Source organism: Grus americana, chromosome 12 (assembly GCF_028858705.1).
Source record: "Grus americana isolate bGruAme1 chromosome 12, bGruAme1.mat, whole genome shotgun sequence".
Classification (NCBI taxonomy): domain Eukaryota; kingdom Metazoa; phylum Chordata; class Aves; order Gruiformes; family Gruidae; genus Grus; species Grus americana.
Window position 1 is genome coordinate 8294011 of NC_072863.1, and position 18314 is coordinate 8312324.

Genomic DNA, 18314 nt, shown 5'->3' on the forward strand with positions numbered 1-18314 from the left:
TACAAATGATCATCCCCAGTAGATGAATGAGCATTACCAGTTGTCTACTACAGATTCAGGAAAAGAAAAAGCAAGCAACAAAAGTGGAGACTGCAAGTACTTCTACAAAATAGTAGTGCTTGTGAGAACTGGAAAGAAAACCACCACTAACGTTCTTGTAATTAGTTATAAATTTGAAATGTTTTGCACACATGTGGATAGTTGTAGATTTATTTCACCAGATGGTAATGAGTTTTGGGATTTAGCTTCAGCCAGCTTTGCTGTTCAGACTGGCTGCAGCGATGTATGACTAGTATTTCCACACAACACAGAGCTGGAACTTGTCCCCATGTCCTCGCAAAGGTCAACAGTCTGTCTAGCCCTAAAAAGGCAATTCTTGTTTCTTCCTGGTGATGTTACAAATGATCCTCATGTAGGTCTCAGCACCAATCATAAGACCTGGAAAGTGGAGACACAAAACCATGGATGTACATGTAACCATTGTATGTAATTTATACTTTTGCTGTTCTCTTTCTGCCTACCCTTTACTCGCCTAAGCAGTTTGAGAGCACTCATGTCTCAAAAACAGTTGTTTCAAGTACTAGAGTTAGGAATTGGCTCAGAATATTGTCACTGAGAAATTCTGATCTCTAGGGTAATTTGTTCCTATTTTAGTACTCTAGTTAACTTCTTTGGCATCATGAACTGAGAGAATGGCTTTGTTTTCCATCTGTTCTGGTGAAAGGGCAGCTATAAAGGAGAAGATTGCAAGATGACTGGACTTTCTAAATATGACTAATGGTGATGGTTAATACTGTCCCAGATCAGGGTGAAAATCTGATACCACTACATCTTCGTACAGTGCATCCTGGAGAGCTGGTGGAAAGGGACATTTTCATAGGACAAGTAAAGCAGTTGGCAAGTTTCTTGCTCAGCTTTGGATGACTTAAATTTATGAACTTTTCAAAGTTATCCAAGATGTTTGTTTTCAGAAATTACCATCTTCCAAAAATCCATTTTGGATTATATGTGCATTTCTTGTAAAAAACAGTTGAAAAAGTAGTTTTTCTCTAAGTGCATGATTGATTTACTTTAAAAAATCAGATCTTTTGAAGTAGAAAACTACTATAAAAGGCAATTTTGATAACTGGGGTTGCCACATAAAGTTGAAAAATGTTTATTTAAAGTTAGTGTGACGTTCCAATCATCTTTAGTTCAATTTTAATACTGTAAATACCTCATTATTTACAGTATAAAAGACAAATTTACTTCTTTGGGCAACAGCAATAAGTTACGACCAAGTTTACCAGGTGATGGGATGCCAGCTGCCACAAGGAGGGAGTCACTAGGTAAGATATTTTTGGTGGAATAAGTATCCACATAAAATATTTGTATTTTCAGTAGTGTTGAAAATGTGTAGTTAAAGGTCTGCTTTCACTGTCTCTACCAGCGCTAGAACTTTTATTTAAAAAAAAAAAGTTTCTTACCTTAGAGTAACAGCACTTCTGGTTCTTCAGATTTGGTGAGTTTCTGTGCCGAGCAAAAAAAAAAGTTTCACACGAGCTCTGCAAGCAGCAGGAAGATGTAATCACGGATGTGGGTTCCAGCAAGCTGCTGCACAGGAGAACTGCACTGTGGCGGCACAACTCTCCGTGATGAATCCAGAAGAACAAATTGTAACGTGGCTTATTTCATTAGGAGTTTTAAATTCCCCTAAGAAAATAATAGATGATCCGGAGGAGTTCCTGAAAACTTCTCTGAAAGATGGAACTGTGCTTTGTAAACTCATTAATCGACTTCTTCCGGGATCTGCAGAAAAGGTAACTCTTTCGGATGTATTTTGCTAGCCTGAAACGGAGCATTGCTCAGTAAAACACTGCCCTGGTCACTTTGAGGTATGGTTTGCTTTGGTGAGACGAGCAAGCAGCGTCAGAGGGATGAATGCTTTACATTTTAGTTACTACCTGTATCTAAATGAGGGTGAAGTATGGCTGTAGCTTTAGTTCTTTGATTTTTGTCTCTACATCCAGAAAAAAAACCCCAAAAGGTTACAGTTGGCCGAGTTACACACATTTTGGTGACAGGAAATACCGGGCCTACCAGAGATGAAAATATCTTGGTTTTGAATAGAAGGATATGCAGTTTGTGTTTACGTAAATATCATTAATTATAACTGTAAATATATTCACTCTTTCAAAACTCGTTAGTCAGGAAATGCGCTAGAAGAGCAGATTAGTTTAGGAATAAATAATAAACCTTGCACCCATGCCATTTTGAACTGTCCCAAGGCCAGCGAATCCATTGGTACTGAAGCTATTTAAGCCACGTGAGTGCCTCCTATTACAGTTTTATGGGGTAGATACTCAGAAAGTCCAGAAGTGTGAGGAGTAACTGCAGGAGAAAAAAGGGAAGGAGTCCAATGAGAGATAGGAAATGGCAACACAGAAGAGAAGCTATTTCATTAAAAAAAAAAAAAAAAAAAAAAAGGTTCTCCACCCTGTAGAACAGGAGCCTTTATTAAGCAAAAATCAGTTTTGCTAGCTCCTTATCTTTTGCTTGGACGTGATGGTTGGGGGCAGTGTGTTCTTAAAGGTCATTGATTTCCCACTGTCACTTAGGGCATTGTCATATGTTGACATTCAAAACAAGATGCCGACCATTTCGACGTATGCATCACTTCCTCCAGTGGCTCTTTCTTCCTGCTTCGACAGCTTGCCTGCCACCCCCATCCGCCCCCTTAAGAAGCTTCCCTAATTCAGTATAAAACGCACATGTCAATATTCATGCAGGCCTTCCAAATACAGGCTATACGGAAGGTAATACAATAGATCTCAGTGGATTTTCTTTCTTTAGTATTGCCTGGAGCCTAAAAATGAAGCTGATTGCATCGGTAATATTCAAGAGTTCTTGAAAGGCTGTGCACTCCTTAAAGTGGAGGTAAGTCAACTTGGATCCTTGTTTTTATTGTTGTAACATGCTTGTTTAATCAGCCTTCTGAAAGGAAGCCAGACACCAGAGAGAGAAAATCGGCAGTCGTTCCTCATCTTTTGTATTAATAACATAGATTAGTGCATGGGTAATTTAATATTCTGTCTGGAGAATTTGGAAACAGAGTGTATTGACTGTGAGCTTAACAGTTTCCTTCTCATCTTTTGAGATAAACAGAAATGGTCAGGTAGAAATACATGCAGCACTAACAGGAGGTCTGTCTAAACCGAGTTAAGCAGTGTGGACCTGTTCACTTTTTTTTTCATTATTGGATGGAATTGCAGGTTTTAGCCTTGCTTTCAGATGAAATATTCTTAATACTGCAGTATTTTTCATCCCCCTGCAAGTGTTGTGCGAGACTCTGCCAAACATATAATATTAAATTGATCCTTACACATAAAAATAATCCTAATGAAGACAAAAGACACCTTTGCAGTGGCTGTTTCTGATCCTATCTGTATGCTGATCCTTATGCTTAAGAATAGCTCATATTTGCAAGATCAGAGTCTAAATGAATCACTGGAGTTCAGCTAATTTTGCCATCAAATTTTTACTAAGTACATATGGATTTAAAATATAAAGACTTTTGTACTACACTTAAATTCCTACAGTAAAAAACAAACCTGTAGCTAAGAGCTGTCACTGTCTTGTCTGAAATATGCTCAGCATGGTGGAAAAAAAATATATTCTGCCAGAAGCCGGGACAGCATCCTCAGGTATTACACAGAATATTCATGCACCACAGTGAGAAAAGTCCAACCTATGGCAGCTCTGTTCCTGTGCTTTTCCTTTGAAGGTCTAAAGAAGCAAAGAGCCTTTCTTCTCCTCAGAGCTTTTTAGCTAACCAGTGTGAAATTTTGCTCATTCCAGAACTGTATCAGTACCCTGTTGTTTCCCAGTAATGCATTTCTCAGAGTCTGCTGCAGCAGCCCAGTTTTAAGAGCAGATATATAGAGAATCGCTGAAGGCCTATTGCAGCAGAAATCAGTCATTGCCAGTCTTGGGTACTGACTGTGTGATCTCCTCCATTTTTCAGAGAGTTTATTTTTCTGTTTGAAAACTAATCACAGTCGTGGTGGAAAATATTTAAAAATAGGAGTCTTAAACAGCTATAAGACAGGACAAGGGAACAGTCCTCAACTGCAGGGCTTTAACATAGTTTTGAAAGCCAGTTCTGCAATATTGCAGTCACACTCCACAATTTTCAGATGCTAGGAACAACATTGTGTGTCCAGCTCTGGGGGTTGCCCCGATCCTCCCTGTGCCTTTTCTTCCTTGGTTTTAATTTAAGAAAAGGTTTCTGACTTCTGTTTTCTTCTGATTTATAACCTCCTTAATCTTTGAAATATTCTGACCCTTCAGTAACTTCCCTAGCGTTCATGTGATCGCCCCTGTCTTGGTCACTGTGAAAGGAGACCTCAAAAGCTGAATAAAAGCTCAAATCTCTCAAGCTCAAGTTCAAATTTTGCAGCGAAATGAAAATTATTTCTTCTTATTTTTTTCCAAAATATTGTCATATTAGAACGCCAAGTGACAACAGGAATTTTGCTTCTTCCTGGCTCCTGTCTGTAGCCTCAGGCAGAGGAATGCTCCAGGTAGGACAGCTGAGATAGTGGGCAAGACATGGCACAAGTCAGGCTGCTTATGCTTCCCTCTGGCTCTACTCCTCGCATATTGCCAGCTTCTCTGAGTGCTCTGAAGGCAAAGCCAGAGGAGATGTGAAACCCCACTGCCATCTGTTCCTTCTAAATGCTGCCCTGTTTGGATCCTCTTGGCAAAGAGACTCTAAGAAGCATACCTATAGGTGGTCCTCCCTCATGTCTGGTGCTTAGTTTGCCTTGGGAAGGGCCATGCCCTTGAGAGGAGGGTTCTCTGCAGCACATTTACTCCGAAAGCATGTTTGGAGCATCGGAACAGGCAGGGAATCTTCTGGTTCCAAGATTTGTTGGCAAGTAAGTTGCTGTGATCTGGTGTTATGTCTAAGGAAGATGAGCATAGGATAGAAAATCTGTTCTGCTCCAGTAGCCTAGCTTGAGAAAGGAGTAACATCAGGAAAGCTCTTGGCCTAATAGGTTTGAATTCCCTGACTGCCATCCTGCTGCTTACCCAGACTTTGGATTTGACACTAAAACCCTAATGGTTCTGTCAAATTCTGCCCTTCTCCAAATGCCAGTCTTGTTCCTTAGATATGAAGAAGTAGCCCGGGACTGGATTCGAGCCACTTCTGTCTTGAGACTGACAAGTGCATGTTAAGGTCAGAGATTCTGTTCCTGTTGTAGATGTGAGCAAAAGAGGATGTTCTGAGGAAATTCAGACATCACAACTTTTACTCTGGATACTGCCTTGTACAAAAGGGCCTTGTCCTGGGGTATCTCAACCATGAAAAACTTCACACGTGACATTAGCATCCCATGCTAGCATCCCATGGCTTCATTGTACTTTGTCAAAGCAGCGGCTACCTTCATACTATGCTTTAAATTTGTTTTTGTAGTGGACATTTGTACAGCTGTCATTTAGAGCTGAATACATCCCTTCACTGAGCATTGCTAGTGTGCAGGGAAGGTGATCAGTGTGGACGGTAGGGTTTCCAACAGCATTCGGTTGAAACCCAAGTCCCACCTTCCACTGAACGGATACTGCTTGCCAATCTCTTCCAGTGGGAGGGTACGCGAAGAGGTTACTCCTGCAGAGCTACAGACACGCACTTCCCTCCTACCCTTCTTTGTTGTCCTGGTAACTCAGTCTTAGGAACTGGAAGAAAGATACAGCAAGGCACAACCAGCACCTTCTCCTGTTTTACAGGAACAGTGAAAGATTTGGATGTAGTGGAAAGGATGGAGAAGGACACTCTGTGACCTTCCTGCTTTGAGGTGGCTCTGTTAAGTTCAGCAGCTCTACAGGCTGGTGGTGTGAGCTGGAAGAGTCCATCTCATTGCAGGGTATAAATAACCAAACTCTTCCTTAGCTTCAGCCCAGGACTGAAGGCTGCAAAGATTTGCTGCTTCAAATGTGTTCGTCCTAAGAAAGAAGGCAAGCAGGAGAATCACAGAATGGTAGGGGTTGGAAGGGACCTCTGGAGATCATCTAGTCCAATCCCCTTGCTAAAGCAGGATCACCTAGAGCAGGTGTCCAGGCAGAATTTGAATATCTCCAGAGGAGACTCCACAACCTCTCTGGGCAGCCTGTTCCAGTGCGCTGTCACCCTCAAAGTGAAGAAGTTTCTCCTCATATTGAGATGGAACTTCATGTGTTCCAGTTTGTGCCCATTGCCCCTTGTGCTGTCACTGGGCACCACTGAAAAGAGTCTGGCCTGATCCTCTTGACACCTGCCCTTTAGATATTTATAAGTATTGATGAGATCCCCTCTCAGTCTTCTCTTCTCCAGGCTAAACAGACCCAGGTCTCTCAGCCTTTCCCCATACGAGAGATGCTCCAGTCTCCTAATCATCCTCATAGCCCTCCACTGGACTCTCTCCAGTAGTTCCCCATCTTTCTTGAGCTGGGGAGCCCAGAACTGGACACAATATTCCAGATGTGGCCTCACCAGGGCAGAGTAGTAGAGGGGGAGGATAACCTCCCTCAACCTGCTGGCCACACTGTTCTTAATGCACGCCAGGATACCCTTGGCTTTGTTGGCCACGAGGGCACACTGCTGGCTCGTGGAGAGCTTGTTGTCCACCAGGACTCCCATGTCCTTCTGCAGTGCTGCTTCCCAGCAGGTCAACCCCTAAGCTGTACTGGTGTTTGAGGTTTTTCCTCCCTAGGTATAGGACCCCACACTTGCCCTTATTGAATTTCATTTGGTTCCTCTCCGCCCAACTCTCCAGCCTGTCCAGGTCTTGCTGAATGGCAGCGCAGCCTTCTGGTGTGTCAGCCACTCCTCCCAGTTTTGTGTCATCAGCAAACTTACTGAGGGTACACTCTGTCCCCTCATCCACGTCATTGATGAATATGTTGAACAGGATTGGACCAAGTACTGATCCCTGGGGCACATCACTAGATACAGGCCTCCAACTAGACTCTGCACCACTTATCACAACTCTCTGGGCTCTGCCATTCAGCCAGTTCTCACTCAACCCACCTCACTGTCCACTCATTCAACTGATACTCCCTAAGCTTACTAATGAGGATGTTATGGGAGACAGTGTCAAAAGCCTTGCTGAAGTCATGGTAGACAACATCCACTGCTCTCCTCTCATCCACCCAGAATCAACACCTTCTTCTAACTAGACAAGGTGAAACAATGAGACTGTCTAAAATTCCCCGACTGGTTTTCAGTGCTAGAATTTGGTCAAAGTCATAAGAATGTCTATCTGCCCAGCTCTGCCGAGACAGAGGACTGGGGAGAAGAAGTGGGCACCTCTTTGGACCTTAACTGTCCTTAGAGGATTTTTTGGTGGCTTGGACTGAGGAACAGTGCAGATAATCTGGTTGTGCTTCATTTACACTGTGGCTTCAACCTCTGAGCTGCGTATACGACCCAAGATCTGGTCCGGCGAGCGAGTACTGCTGAGGCAGTGACAGCTGGATGCAAGTGGGTTGAGGTGGAAAGTGGAAGGCAAGATGCTCAGGCCTGGTGGCCGGGTGGAGTCTAGTTTAGAAGATACAGGGAAAAGATCGTGAGGAAAGAGAAAAATCAGGTAGAAAGCTCCTGGTCCAGCTTGTTCTTGAGGGCACAAATGGGAACTGATAGTCTTGGCTTCTGCTGTTGACACCACTGTGCATACAGTAACAGCAGCTCAATAGCTGAGCATCATTTACTGCTGAAGAAGCGTAAGACCTTCATTCAGCAGCAGCATTTTATTGCTAATACACCACAGAACTTCTGGCAAGGGGCTGAATTTTGTGAACTAAGAATGGTATCTGCAAGATAAATCAATATCTGGATTAAACCTGATTGTCCAGGACGATCATAGAGCATGCAGCGTGTTGTTGCCATCGTGGGCAGAACTGAAGTTATTTCTGCAGGTGGAGGTACTTGCATCCTTCACCGATCTTTGTACTTGGATGGAGGTCTTGGGAAGGCAGATGAAAAATCATCACCCCCTTGGCTCCCCGTCCGTATGCTCCCAAAGCCTACTCTGCTTTGGCTTCCCTCCTGGTTTCCTAGCTGGGTAATGTCAAAAGTGAAAGCTCCAGCCCAGCACTGACCAGTGCAAGCACTGGGAATGGGTATGTCTGAATTCAGTGACCCAGTGTCCCAGAGACCTCCAGCTTGCAGGTGTGGGGGGTGTCTCTGACACCCCTGTGTCTCCCTGCACAGGGTTGGGACCTACAACCGGGCTTCACCCTGGATGTCAGTGCAGTGCTTCGTTCCCTGTCCACGCTGCAGCCTGCTGTTGCGCTCAAGTGTCCAGGGATTTTCACGCTCCCCGCAGGAGAGTGTTCCCCGAACCGATGGGCACACGCAGCAGAGGTGAGGACATGCTGTCTCTGAGAATCCACTGCCTCGACTGAGCTGTGCCTCATCTGCAGGCCCTTCTGCAGCGTTTCTCTTCTCGGTGATGCAAAAATGCTGTAATTGTCATTTCAATAGCCCGAATTTTCCTTTCTTTTTCTATCCTTTCCCTGTCTTTTCCCCCCTTTCCTGTTCCCCTTTTTCCCTTCCTTTTTCCCCATTTCCCCTTTTCTCCTCTTTCCTGATTCACTTTTTCCCTTTTCCCTCCCCCCTTTTTCCATCCCCCCCGGCCTTTCTCCTCTTCCCGTTCCCATCTCCCTTTCCCCTTTCCTCTCCCTCCCCCTCTCCCTCCCCCCCGGGCTGCCCCGCGCCTCCCGCCCGCGGCCGGCGGAGGGAGCTGCGGCCGCACCGCTCCGGTCCCGCAGCGAGCGGCGGGGCGGGGCGGCGCGGCGGCGGCGCCTGTCACTTCCCCTTCCCTTTCCCCTTCCCTTCCCCGCGCCGCGATCCGGCTCCGGGTCAGAGTCGCAGCGGCCGCCCCGCGGTCCGCAGCACCGCCCGCCGTCGCCATGCCCCGGGGCTGCGCGCCCGCCCGCCCGCCGCCGTGAGTACCGACCGCGCCGCCGGCACCGGGCGGGCCCCGCCGCCTCCCCGGCCCGGCCTCGCCGGCGTCCCCATCCTCCGGCAGCCCCACCGGTGTCTCCGGGTGGTCCCCGCGCGGCTGTCACCGGGTGGTCCCCGTGAGTGTCCCCAGCCGGTCCTCGGGGGTGTCGCCAGGCAGCGCCCACGGGTGTTACCCGCTCCGGGCAGCTCCCACGGGTGTCCCCGCGGAACTTGCCAGAGGTGGAGCGCGGCTGGTTGCTGTCCAGAATGCAAACCTGATTTGGGGGTTGGCTGGGGGGTGTAAAAGCCCCGCGGCACCGAACACGGCGGGACCGAGAGCCGGCGCGGCTGGCAGCACTGCGGGCGGCGGAGGGCTGGCTCTGCGGGTGGGAAAGGCGCTCCCCCGCCGCCTGCCTGGCTCCGTCTCGCCGGTTCTCGCAGAGCCGGAGGAGCCCGGCCGCGCCGCCGCTCCCGCCGAAGGCAGAGGCACGTCTGGACGGGGGCAGCCGGGGTTAGTAACCGGCATCGCCGGCGGTCGGTGCGGGCGTGGGACGGTCTGGCTCCGGCCCTCATCCGCCGGTTTGGATGGAGGGTCGCGGTCGCGCCGAGCTTTGGGCTTTGCACCCAGCGTGAGGTTTGCCGGGGTTTTGTCTAACTGTGGAAATACTTTATGCAGATGCAACAGCTCGGGCTCGAAACACAGCCCGGCTTCCCCTAACTTTTCTGCGGCTCCCATTCCGGTACTGGGATTTTGGGTGCTTATAACTTGCTAGATGCACCTGGGTTTGATTTTCGATTCTTCCCGAAAAGCTGTGTGCTCTTCTGGTCGCTGCCCTGGGAGCACCGGTCCCTCCTCACCTTCTCGCTGCCTTTCGGAGGAGGACAGGCAGTGCAGGTTGTTTCTCTCCCGGTGTGAAGCCTGACGGAGCAGCCGGAGTGTTTCACCAAGGGGAGCTGCAGTCTGTCATTCTGAAAGTCGGGAAAGCGTTTTAATGGAGATCCTCAGATGACAACCATAGATTTAAATGGGGTTTTACTTAGGTCCACCAGATCTTCCATGAGCTAAGAGCGAAAAAGCCTTTCCCACCTCTATTTTTCCTCTAGCCTTGCAGCTTGCCTTTTAGTTAGGAATGGAATTATGGATGGATTGTGTGGGGAAAAGTAATTTTTAGCTCATAAATGAGGACTTTTCTGTAGGATTAATTTATTCTGGGACAAGCTGCAGAGTATATTTACATTACAGTAGCTGATCCAGAAGAGTTTTCCATGTAGCTGTTGTTCCACAGTAGCTATTCCAGAGAATTTCTCCATGAAGAAAAGTCCTAAAAGTTATTGCTTGCTTTCGTGCTAGAATTTTTTGCATATCCCTACCACCACCGTTTTCCTCTGCACTTGGTCAGTCTGATGACTCTGAGCTTACAGCATTATTCTGTGCATTGAAGGATCAGGGATGTATTTTACTACTTTGGTCCTTTAAAAAAAAAAGTAATGCCATTCATTCAAGGCAAGACTTGTTTTTCTGGACTTACTGAAGTGGAAGAAGAAGGGTATGACTGAGAAAATGACACACCAGAGAGATGCACACAAACATCCCAGCCTCGCTGTTTACTTTCCTCTTTGCTTGGCAGGAGGGTGAAGGCACATTACTGTAACATTACATCCTCCAGCAGCTGCCAACAGGGTTAGCGCACACCCGGGCTCTCTGTTACCGTCTCCCTTTCCACGGAGACGCTAACGTCGCTGCTTAGGGCTGGAGGCGATGCTCAGATAGCACTGGCTGCAATTGCAAGGCAGGAAAACTAGTTCAGGCACCAGTTGGCAGAGGGGATGGGGTCTGCATGGTCCAAAGGAGCAGACCCAAGCGGGCACGGGAGATAGATCAGCTCCGAAACAGCCCAAGGTAGGTAGGGAAGTCCCTGAAATGTGCAGAGCGGTGGGTGCGATCGGAGCTGCAGAGCTACTGATTTTAATATTTGTAACGACAGCAGGTTGTTCCCTCTCTCAGTGTGGATTAAATTTCTTTAGAGTAAAGCACTTCTCCTTGTATTGAATGGCTGAGTCCGTTTTTAAATATATTCTCAACAAAGAGCAGCCTTTGTACTGCCCGTCTTGGACTTTGTTGCTGCACCGATGTGTCTGTCGAGAGGAAGGGATTCCGCGAGCATCCAGGGCTGCGGAAGAAGCCAGTCCCTTTCCTATTAGAAATATGCCAAGCATACTCGAGGAACTGTATGTGGAAAGCAAGAAAGGGCGATTTTAAAGGGCAGTACTACCCTAAAGGTAATTAAAGCTCGTGCACTTACTTAGCAGGATACACTCTTTAGTACATTGGAAGTGTTTGTAAGTAGATGGTGTCTGCCAGGAGAGCTTTAAAATCATCTTTCCTGTTCATTGGTTTTGCAGATCTGTGGTCTCCATCTGCAAGACAACGAGTATTTGGGGCTCAGCAGATGGTGCCATGGTGGTACCGATAACAGGGTGGTTTTGTATCGCTTATCTCTGCTTCATTAATGGTAGGATTTGTACAGTCTGTATCAACTTGAGGGCTTTTCTCAGCTGTTAGAGGGGATTGCAGTGTTTTGGAAACTCAAATTGCCTCTTATTGTGCTGGTGGTGATTTCTGAAGGGCTGGGTGTACAAGCTCCATGTTACCAGTCATAGAAAATAAGCCCTTGCTAACTATGCGTATCTGTTTTGCTGTTGAGGCTTAGGAACACAATATTCTTTAAAGTGGAATTTTTGCACATAAAATAACTGGTTTTGTCTCCCTGTAAAAAATGTAAATGTATTATATATGCCATATTGCAATAGCAGAAAATTCTGTGTGTTTGTTTCTTCTGCTGTGGAAAGTGTGTGTGTGTGTGTGTATACATATATATGTATAGCCTCAATCTCTCTAGCTTTCGATAACAAAAATAGCAGCAGAATCTTTCCTTCCCTCAAGGCAAGCGATAACCTTCTCCGTGATTTTCAGAGCCTCTTCTCTGCAGACAGCACCGATTCCTTCCCTCCCCATCCCTAGTGTTATGCTCCAAATGCCAGCGGGTCCCCCTGCCCTTCCCACGCCGCCTGCCACCGGCACCCCGGGAATTCGCTCCCTGTAAAGGAAATGGGACTTGTCAACCCTGAATAAAAACACTACCCCTGCAGAGTCCTATGGGCTGCTTCATCCTCACTGTCACCCTCCAGCAACGTGGGCTGCTCAGATGGCCGGAGTCAGATGTTCGGGCTCAACTGACCAAGTTCCTCTTTTGCAGGTGTTTGATCCACATGATTTGTACACCGGAGAACAGTTCTCCAAGGTCCTGAGTACATTAACAGCTGTAAATAAAGCTACCGAAGGTAAGAAGACAGGGTTTTTCCCGTCGTCTTTTCAAATTCTGTCTTGTATGTGTGCTGGGGTGGATTGCCTTTTTTTTTTTTTTTGTGTAATTCCTAGCTAATGATGATTTCTAGAGGCTTGGCAAATTGTGCTGCCAGCACCGGTGCCTGATGCTGGATGGTGGAATTGACATTTCATGCTTCTACCAACTCCAGGATTAGATGTGGCATTTCAGAGTTGCTGGATGCACTTTGCAGAGCTTGATTATCACTTTGCACTAAGGGACCTCTGCTCAGTTTTGACAGTACTAAGGGACCTCAAATTAGGTCATCGTAAAGGAGCCTCGATGTAAATGAGCATGCACCTCCCAAAATGCAAATGTCAGATTTTAAAGTACATGTTTTAAAGCCAAAGAGAAAAACAGATCCATCTGCATAATATCTTTACTGAATGTCAAAACAAACGTTGTTGCCAGATGCTCAGTCAATTGTATTGATGTTTCTCTCTCCTCTCCCTGGGTCCGTGGAGACGGCTCCTGGATTTGGGAATCAAGCCGATGGCTTGTCCTGCGTCCCTGGTTGCAGGACTGGGCTGCTGAAGCAGACCAAATCAGCTCCTCTTGTTTCCATCCCAAATATGTAGCTGTTCCCTACAGGCTGCTTTACACTGATATCCAGTCACATAGGCTGTGAAAAGAGAAGTTCAACGGGGAGGATGATTATGGCGTGGTGCTCTGGGGAGGGGCAAGAGGACCAGGGTCTCTTTGCTGAGGGGGTGAGGAGCAGGGCTGTGCCGAGCTGGAAAGAGTTAGCAGGGTGGAAAGCATTTATGGCCCCCTGTCATGCAAATGGATTTGCACAGAGGGTCCTGCACATGCTCCGAAGTCCAGCACCAGGGGGAGAGTTTGATTTCCCTGTTGCAGATTACATTTTAGGTGATTAAAAGGAGAAAAATTCAAAACCCAAACCCACAATTTTCCTTTCATGGGAAGATTTTTCTGTTGACTTACTGCGTTTTGCCTAGATTGGGTTTGCGGTGGTTTTCTCTGTTGTTTCATTTCCCTTTCAACTGAGTTTTTGCTTTTGGGTTCTCTTCTGCTAGTACAAAAGCCGCTGGGGTGCTCAGTGAAACACCCTCATTGCTGGGACTGGACCCTCTCCTCCCTATTTCCTCTGTTCTGATGCAAGGCTTTATAAAATCATATATATATATATATATATATATACACATATAAATACACACTATATTTATATGTTAGAGAAACTTTTGTATATTGTATTATAATGTATATATTGTATAAACAGCAACATAATAATATATAATGTATGATAATAACATATATGTGTACACAGACACATATGCGCATGTGTGTATGTGTGTATAACGCTGCTCTGAAGAAATTCAGGTTCTTGGAGTGCCTCTCGCAGCCAGCACTCAGTTCTGCCGCCAGCTCGCTCCCTAGAAGTCAGCGATGGTAATTCAGGATCAGCACATCTCTTGGCAGCCTCTTACTGCTCCTTAAATGACAGGACCCGGTGACCCCATGTAGAAAGCTCTTGCAGTTCAATATGGTAGGGGATGTAAAATGCTACCGGGAGTAGCCTTTGCAAATGCTGTCATTATGATTGACATTAGCTTCGTTATTCTGAAAGCAAAAAGAGTGAGAAACTTTCCCGCCTTTGTGCTTGCCCGTTGCTGGACCGGAGGGGTGTGATGGGGTGTGTGCCGATGGGCGGCGAGGCTGCAGTGCCCTTGTCACAGCAGTCCCCTTCTTTACAGCCCCGACTCAGTTCTGGCAGCCACCTGCGTCCCAGCTCAGTCCGTGCAGTTGCCGGGAGAGGCTTGGGATGGGGCTTAGTTTCTAAGTAGAATAGAATTCTTAGTGGAATAGCTTCTATCACACGTTACCAACGGGGCTATAGGGAAGCTGGGATCCTCTTGGTTTCATGGCAAACATCTGTCTGAACATATGCTTTCTCTGTTTAAAAGTTAAAAAGCGCAATGCCTGCGATATAATTAGCTGCTCAGGCAGAGAGCACCCTTGGGAAAAGTACAGGGTAAAATAAATACGTGTCTGAAACGTTTGCTTTTTGGTGGCTTGGCCGAGTTCCTGAGAAGCAAGAGCCTGTGTCCTACAAACTGCCACTGCAGATGGCCCGGGTTGTCCGTCTCGCCAGAGCCCAAGGTCTTAACAGAGCATCAGGACAAGCTTGGTACCGGCTATGGCAGCTCCTGCTGTGGCCAGGGCTCCGGCATGCCTGCGCATCCCAACACCCTTGTCAGAGGCAGAGGGAAGTAGGTGACAGCTAAGGAAACACTGTGGGAATGTGTTCCTGAGCATCCAATTGAAGTCCAAATCCTCATGTCTTTGTGGATCTTGTTATGCAAATACCTCGAGGCATCGTTTGTAGTGGATAAACTCAGAGTTCAGCAGCTGTCCCTCAAATAACAGCAATGCAGAGCTTGGTGCTTTTATCTGAAAGAGAGGGCAGGGGAGGAAAACCAGCTGTGCTGGATCAGACGAGGCTCATCTGCCAAAAATAGTGTAGGAATGTGAGCAGAAAACCCAGCTATTTTAACCATAGTTTAAGCAACATATGGCAGCAGTGTTCCATGCTGGACCAGGCATAAAATAGGACGCTGTCATGATGCAATATAAATGATACACTTCCCTGCCAAACTGTCAAAGTCAGTTTTACATTTGTTTCTAGGTTGCTGCAGATATTTATAAAAGCTTTGGAAGATTGGGAGGGGCAGGGAGAGAAGCATAAAATCTAAAGTAACCGAGTCATTTCCGTGGGACTGTTGCTGATGGCTTGAATAAGCGGAGAAGTCTGGACTCGCGGTTTACGCCCTCCCTTTTTAGAAGGAATCAGGGGAAGAACATCTCACGTTGGCAGCTGGCCACCCCTCCTGGCCCGTCAGTCGCCGGGAGCAGCCGAAACCACTTCTGCTCAAATATCAGGATGCTTCAGAGAAAAGAAAATAATAATTCTGTGTTTGCAAAGTGTTTTTTCCATGCGGAGGGATTTTGCTGTTGCTGCAGCCCAGGGAGCTGTGAATTCACCGTGCGGTCGTCAGGCAGTTGTGTAACGAGCAGGGCAAGAGAGAAAACTGACTCAGTGACACCACACAAGATTTAACGTGAATGTTGTCCATCGCTGGAGCACAGACTGGTGCGTGTGTAGGGTACGGTTGGGGGTTTGTAAGGCAGCGGCGCCTCGAAGTCGTAGTCACAGACCTGGTCGCCATTGTGCAAGGCGTTGGAGAAAGACAAAGCAAGTCCGTTCTCCAAGAGCTCACAGTTTGTGTTGCTCCAGGTCCAATCCAAGGATGAGGTGTTTTCCTATTGAAACAAAAATCCTCTGGGGAGAATAAAAGCCCAGCTGAGTTCCTGTAACTCCCACCAGACTTCCCCTTCAGAATGATTTTTCCATGTTGACATTCAGACTGGAGGAGAATGGGGACACAGGACTCTTAGAGTCTCTGTTTTCTGATTGCTGCACGCACTTGGTGGCTTCATCACCCTCTCTTCTTGCAACGTTTTCCAAAAGAACTCCAAATGTTATCCAGGGGACTTGCACACCCAGCAAAGTGGCACCTGCAGACTTCTCTGTACTCCTTTTGAGGTCCATGGGCATGGTAGGTCCACACCACAGCTGGAAAACAACAGCTCTGGAATACAGAAATGTTCTTAAATCTAAACAGAAGCTACCAGGAAAATCTCAGAGTACTTCACAGTTTACTGAAATGATCATATCTGTTGTTGCTTCGTTTGAGCAACGTGGCGCATAGAAAGGAGGTGACTCAAGTGTTGTTCCACGGTTTGGTATGAGGTACAGTAGCAGAGAAGTACTGGGAATTACTGGGTGGCTTGAAACCCATGGTTTTACTGCTCTGCAGCATCACGCAGGATTCTGGGGCTGAGCGCTGCCAGGTCCTGCAGGAGCCGGGTCTGCTCTTGGCCATCAGGCCACTGATCACTCTCAGCACAGGGCAGTTGTCACCAGGAAACTTTTTACCTTCTGACAAGTTTTTTGGTATCAATATAGAAACAAATCACTAATTGTGAAAAACGGATATGTGTCTGAGCAGCAGCATCATTTCCAGCATCAGGCAGGTGGTGGCAGGAGCAAGCCCAGAGACTAGTTTGCAAAATGATGAGCTTTGAGCATGTGAAGGAGGCAACTCCAACAGCTGCTGGGACGGTCTGAGCCTTTCTGTGGGCTGCCAGTCTCCTGGGGGTGACACTCCTGTCCGTCCTCAGCACGGTCTGAATCCCTCTCTCACGTGGTAATGGCAACGGTCCACGAACAGTAATCAAAATTGTGCCTAGCCTCTCTCAGCTGTGTAATGAACCCAGAAGGACTTATTTAGATAGAGAAGCAATTGTGTTGACCAGCTGTTCAGCATTCTTCCCCACTCGGTGGGGAAGCCCACGCTGCAGCTGTGGAGGTGACCTAAGAGTGCTCACTTGCGAGCTAAACTTTGAAACACCTTCAACAGTGCTTACTCAGATCCCAGAAACATTCCCAGCTGGGCAGCATCGGGCTGAGTATTATTCTATTTTTCTACAGTTTTAAGGGGAATTTCAAAAACATACTGCAATCGGATGTGTGGCTGCAGAGCTGGCATCACCTAGGAGTGCCTTGGAGTGCAATTCAACTTCTGCCATCATGGAAGTGTTAACCCAGCCCAGCAAAACCATCGTCACTGTTGACTCGGGGTACCCACGCTGGAGATGCAGTGCACCTGCTATCTTGCTCTGATAGATGCTCTTTCAGCTGCTCTTGTTTTCTTTATGGGCTTTACTCTTTGCTTTGCTGCGATGCAGAGGGCTGGTGGACAGTTGGGTAAAACTCAGATTTTTATTTTTTTTTGCCTCACCAGATCAGCCGTCAAAAGGGTCATGTTCACATCTATCGTCTCTTAGCTCTGCGGGTGGAGGTCCCCACGCTGAGTCCAACGGCACAGCTTCACAGTCAGCGAGGGTGCTAAGGAGGCAGTCCAAGCCTGTGGTATCCTTTATTTAACATCTCATCAAGGGTCTGGTGGCTGCGGGGGTAGAGGGGTGCGAGTCGTACCTCTGGGTCGAGCACACCAGAGAGGCTTGTTCTGCTCCGATCTCCATCACGGCTTTGCTGCCCCGGCTGGAGAGACTCTCGTGGGTTCTCCAAACCTTCTCAGTGAAATGAGAAGAGCAATTCTTATCTGCCCTCCACTGCACTATGAAACTAAATTAATGTTTGGGAGGGACTTTGTGGTCCTCTGGTGGGAGTGCTTACACAAAATCAAGACATTATTGCTGTTATAAAGAGCAATACTGAAAAAACATCTGTCACAACAAAGAAGAACAATAGCTTGTCCTACTGGCTTCTGCTTTTTTGGACTATTTACTGATGTTTTTCCGTGTTTCTTCCCTTAGGAGATGACCGAGAATGGCAGTCATCAGCTGGTGGTAAAGGCCAGGTTCAATTTTAAGCAGACCAATGAGGATGAACTCTCTGTTAACAAAGGAGACATTATTTATGTCACCCGGGTTGAAGAAGGGGGCTGGTGGGAAGGGACCTTGAATGGAAAAACAGGCTGGTTCCCAAGCAACTACGTCAGAGAAATCAAATCCACCGGTAAGCAAATTGCTTTCGAGGGCTGATTGAATGACAGCGGTATAATGCAGTGTAGATCCTTTGCCTTTGGGAAATTGCTGCTGTTTATTAAGGACCGTTTTTGTGCTTAAAGCAGCAGGGCTAATGGAAGGATGCACGAGGCCAGAAGGGTAAAGCCTAGTCTTTCGCATGAGTTGCTTCACCCTCTTCCCCAGCGCATCATGCCTTTCTATTGCTCCCCCAAGCCCCAGCAGCGCGGGAGCAGGGATGTTGCCGGAGGATGAGGCCGGAGATGGCTGCGTGGGTCCCCTTTGTCCTGGGGAGCTGCCAGGTCGTTCCAGCGTCTGAGCACAGAATTAGCTTTTTGTTAGAGACCTTGGTCAGGCAATGTATTTGCATTTCATCCTGCCGTTTCTGGCAG

At 47.1% G+C, this 18314-nt stretch overlaps 1 protein-coding gene across 6 annotated transcripts in view; it reads left to right on the forward strand.

Annotated features, from left to right (window-relative positions):
- The first annotated feature begins 1534 nt into the window (after window positions 1-1534).
- ARHGEF6 (Rac/Cdc42 guanine nucleotide exchange factor 6) overlaps window positions 1535-18314 on the forward strand; it is a 42051-nt gene continuing 25271 nt past the window's right edge. For 2 of the 6 annotated variants that reach the window (XM_054839348.1, XM_054839349.1), the window contains exons 1-5: window positions 1536-1799; window positions 2833-2916; window positions 12223-12307; window positions 17178-17305; window positions 17713-17914. In XM_054839348.1, the coding sequence (XP_054695323.1) occupies window positions 1635-1799; window positions 2833-2916; window positions 12223-12307; window positions 17178-17305; window positions 17713-17914 (664 nt within the window). In that variant the 5' untranslated portion in view covers window positions 1536-1634. Of the gene's footprint in view, window positions 1800-2832; window positions 2917-8865; window positions 8967-9370; window positions 9477-12222; window positions 12308-17177; window positions 17306-17712; window positions 17915-18314 lie in introns of those variants that run through there. The other 4 variants (XM_054839351.1, XM_054839352.1, XM_054839350.1 and 1 more) reach the window with 3 other exon arrangements.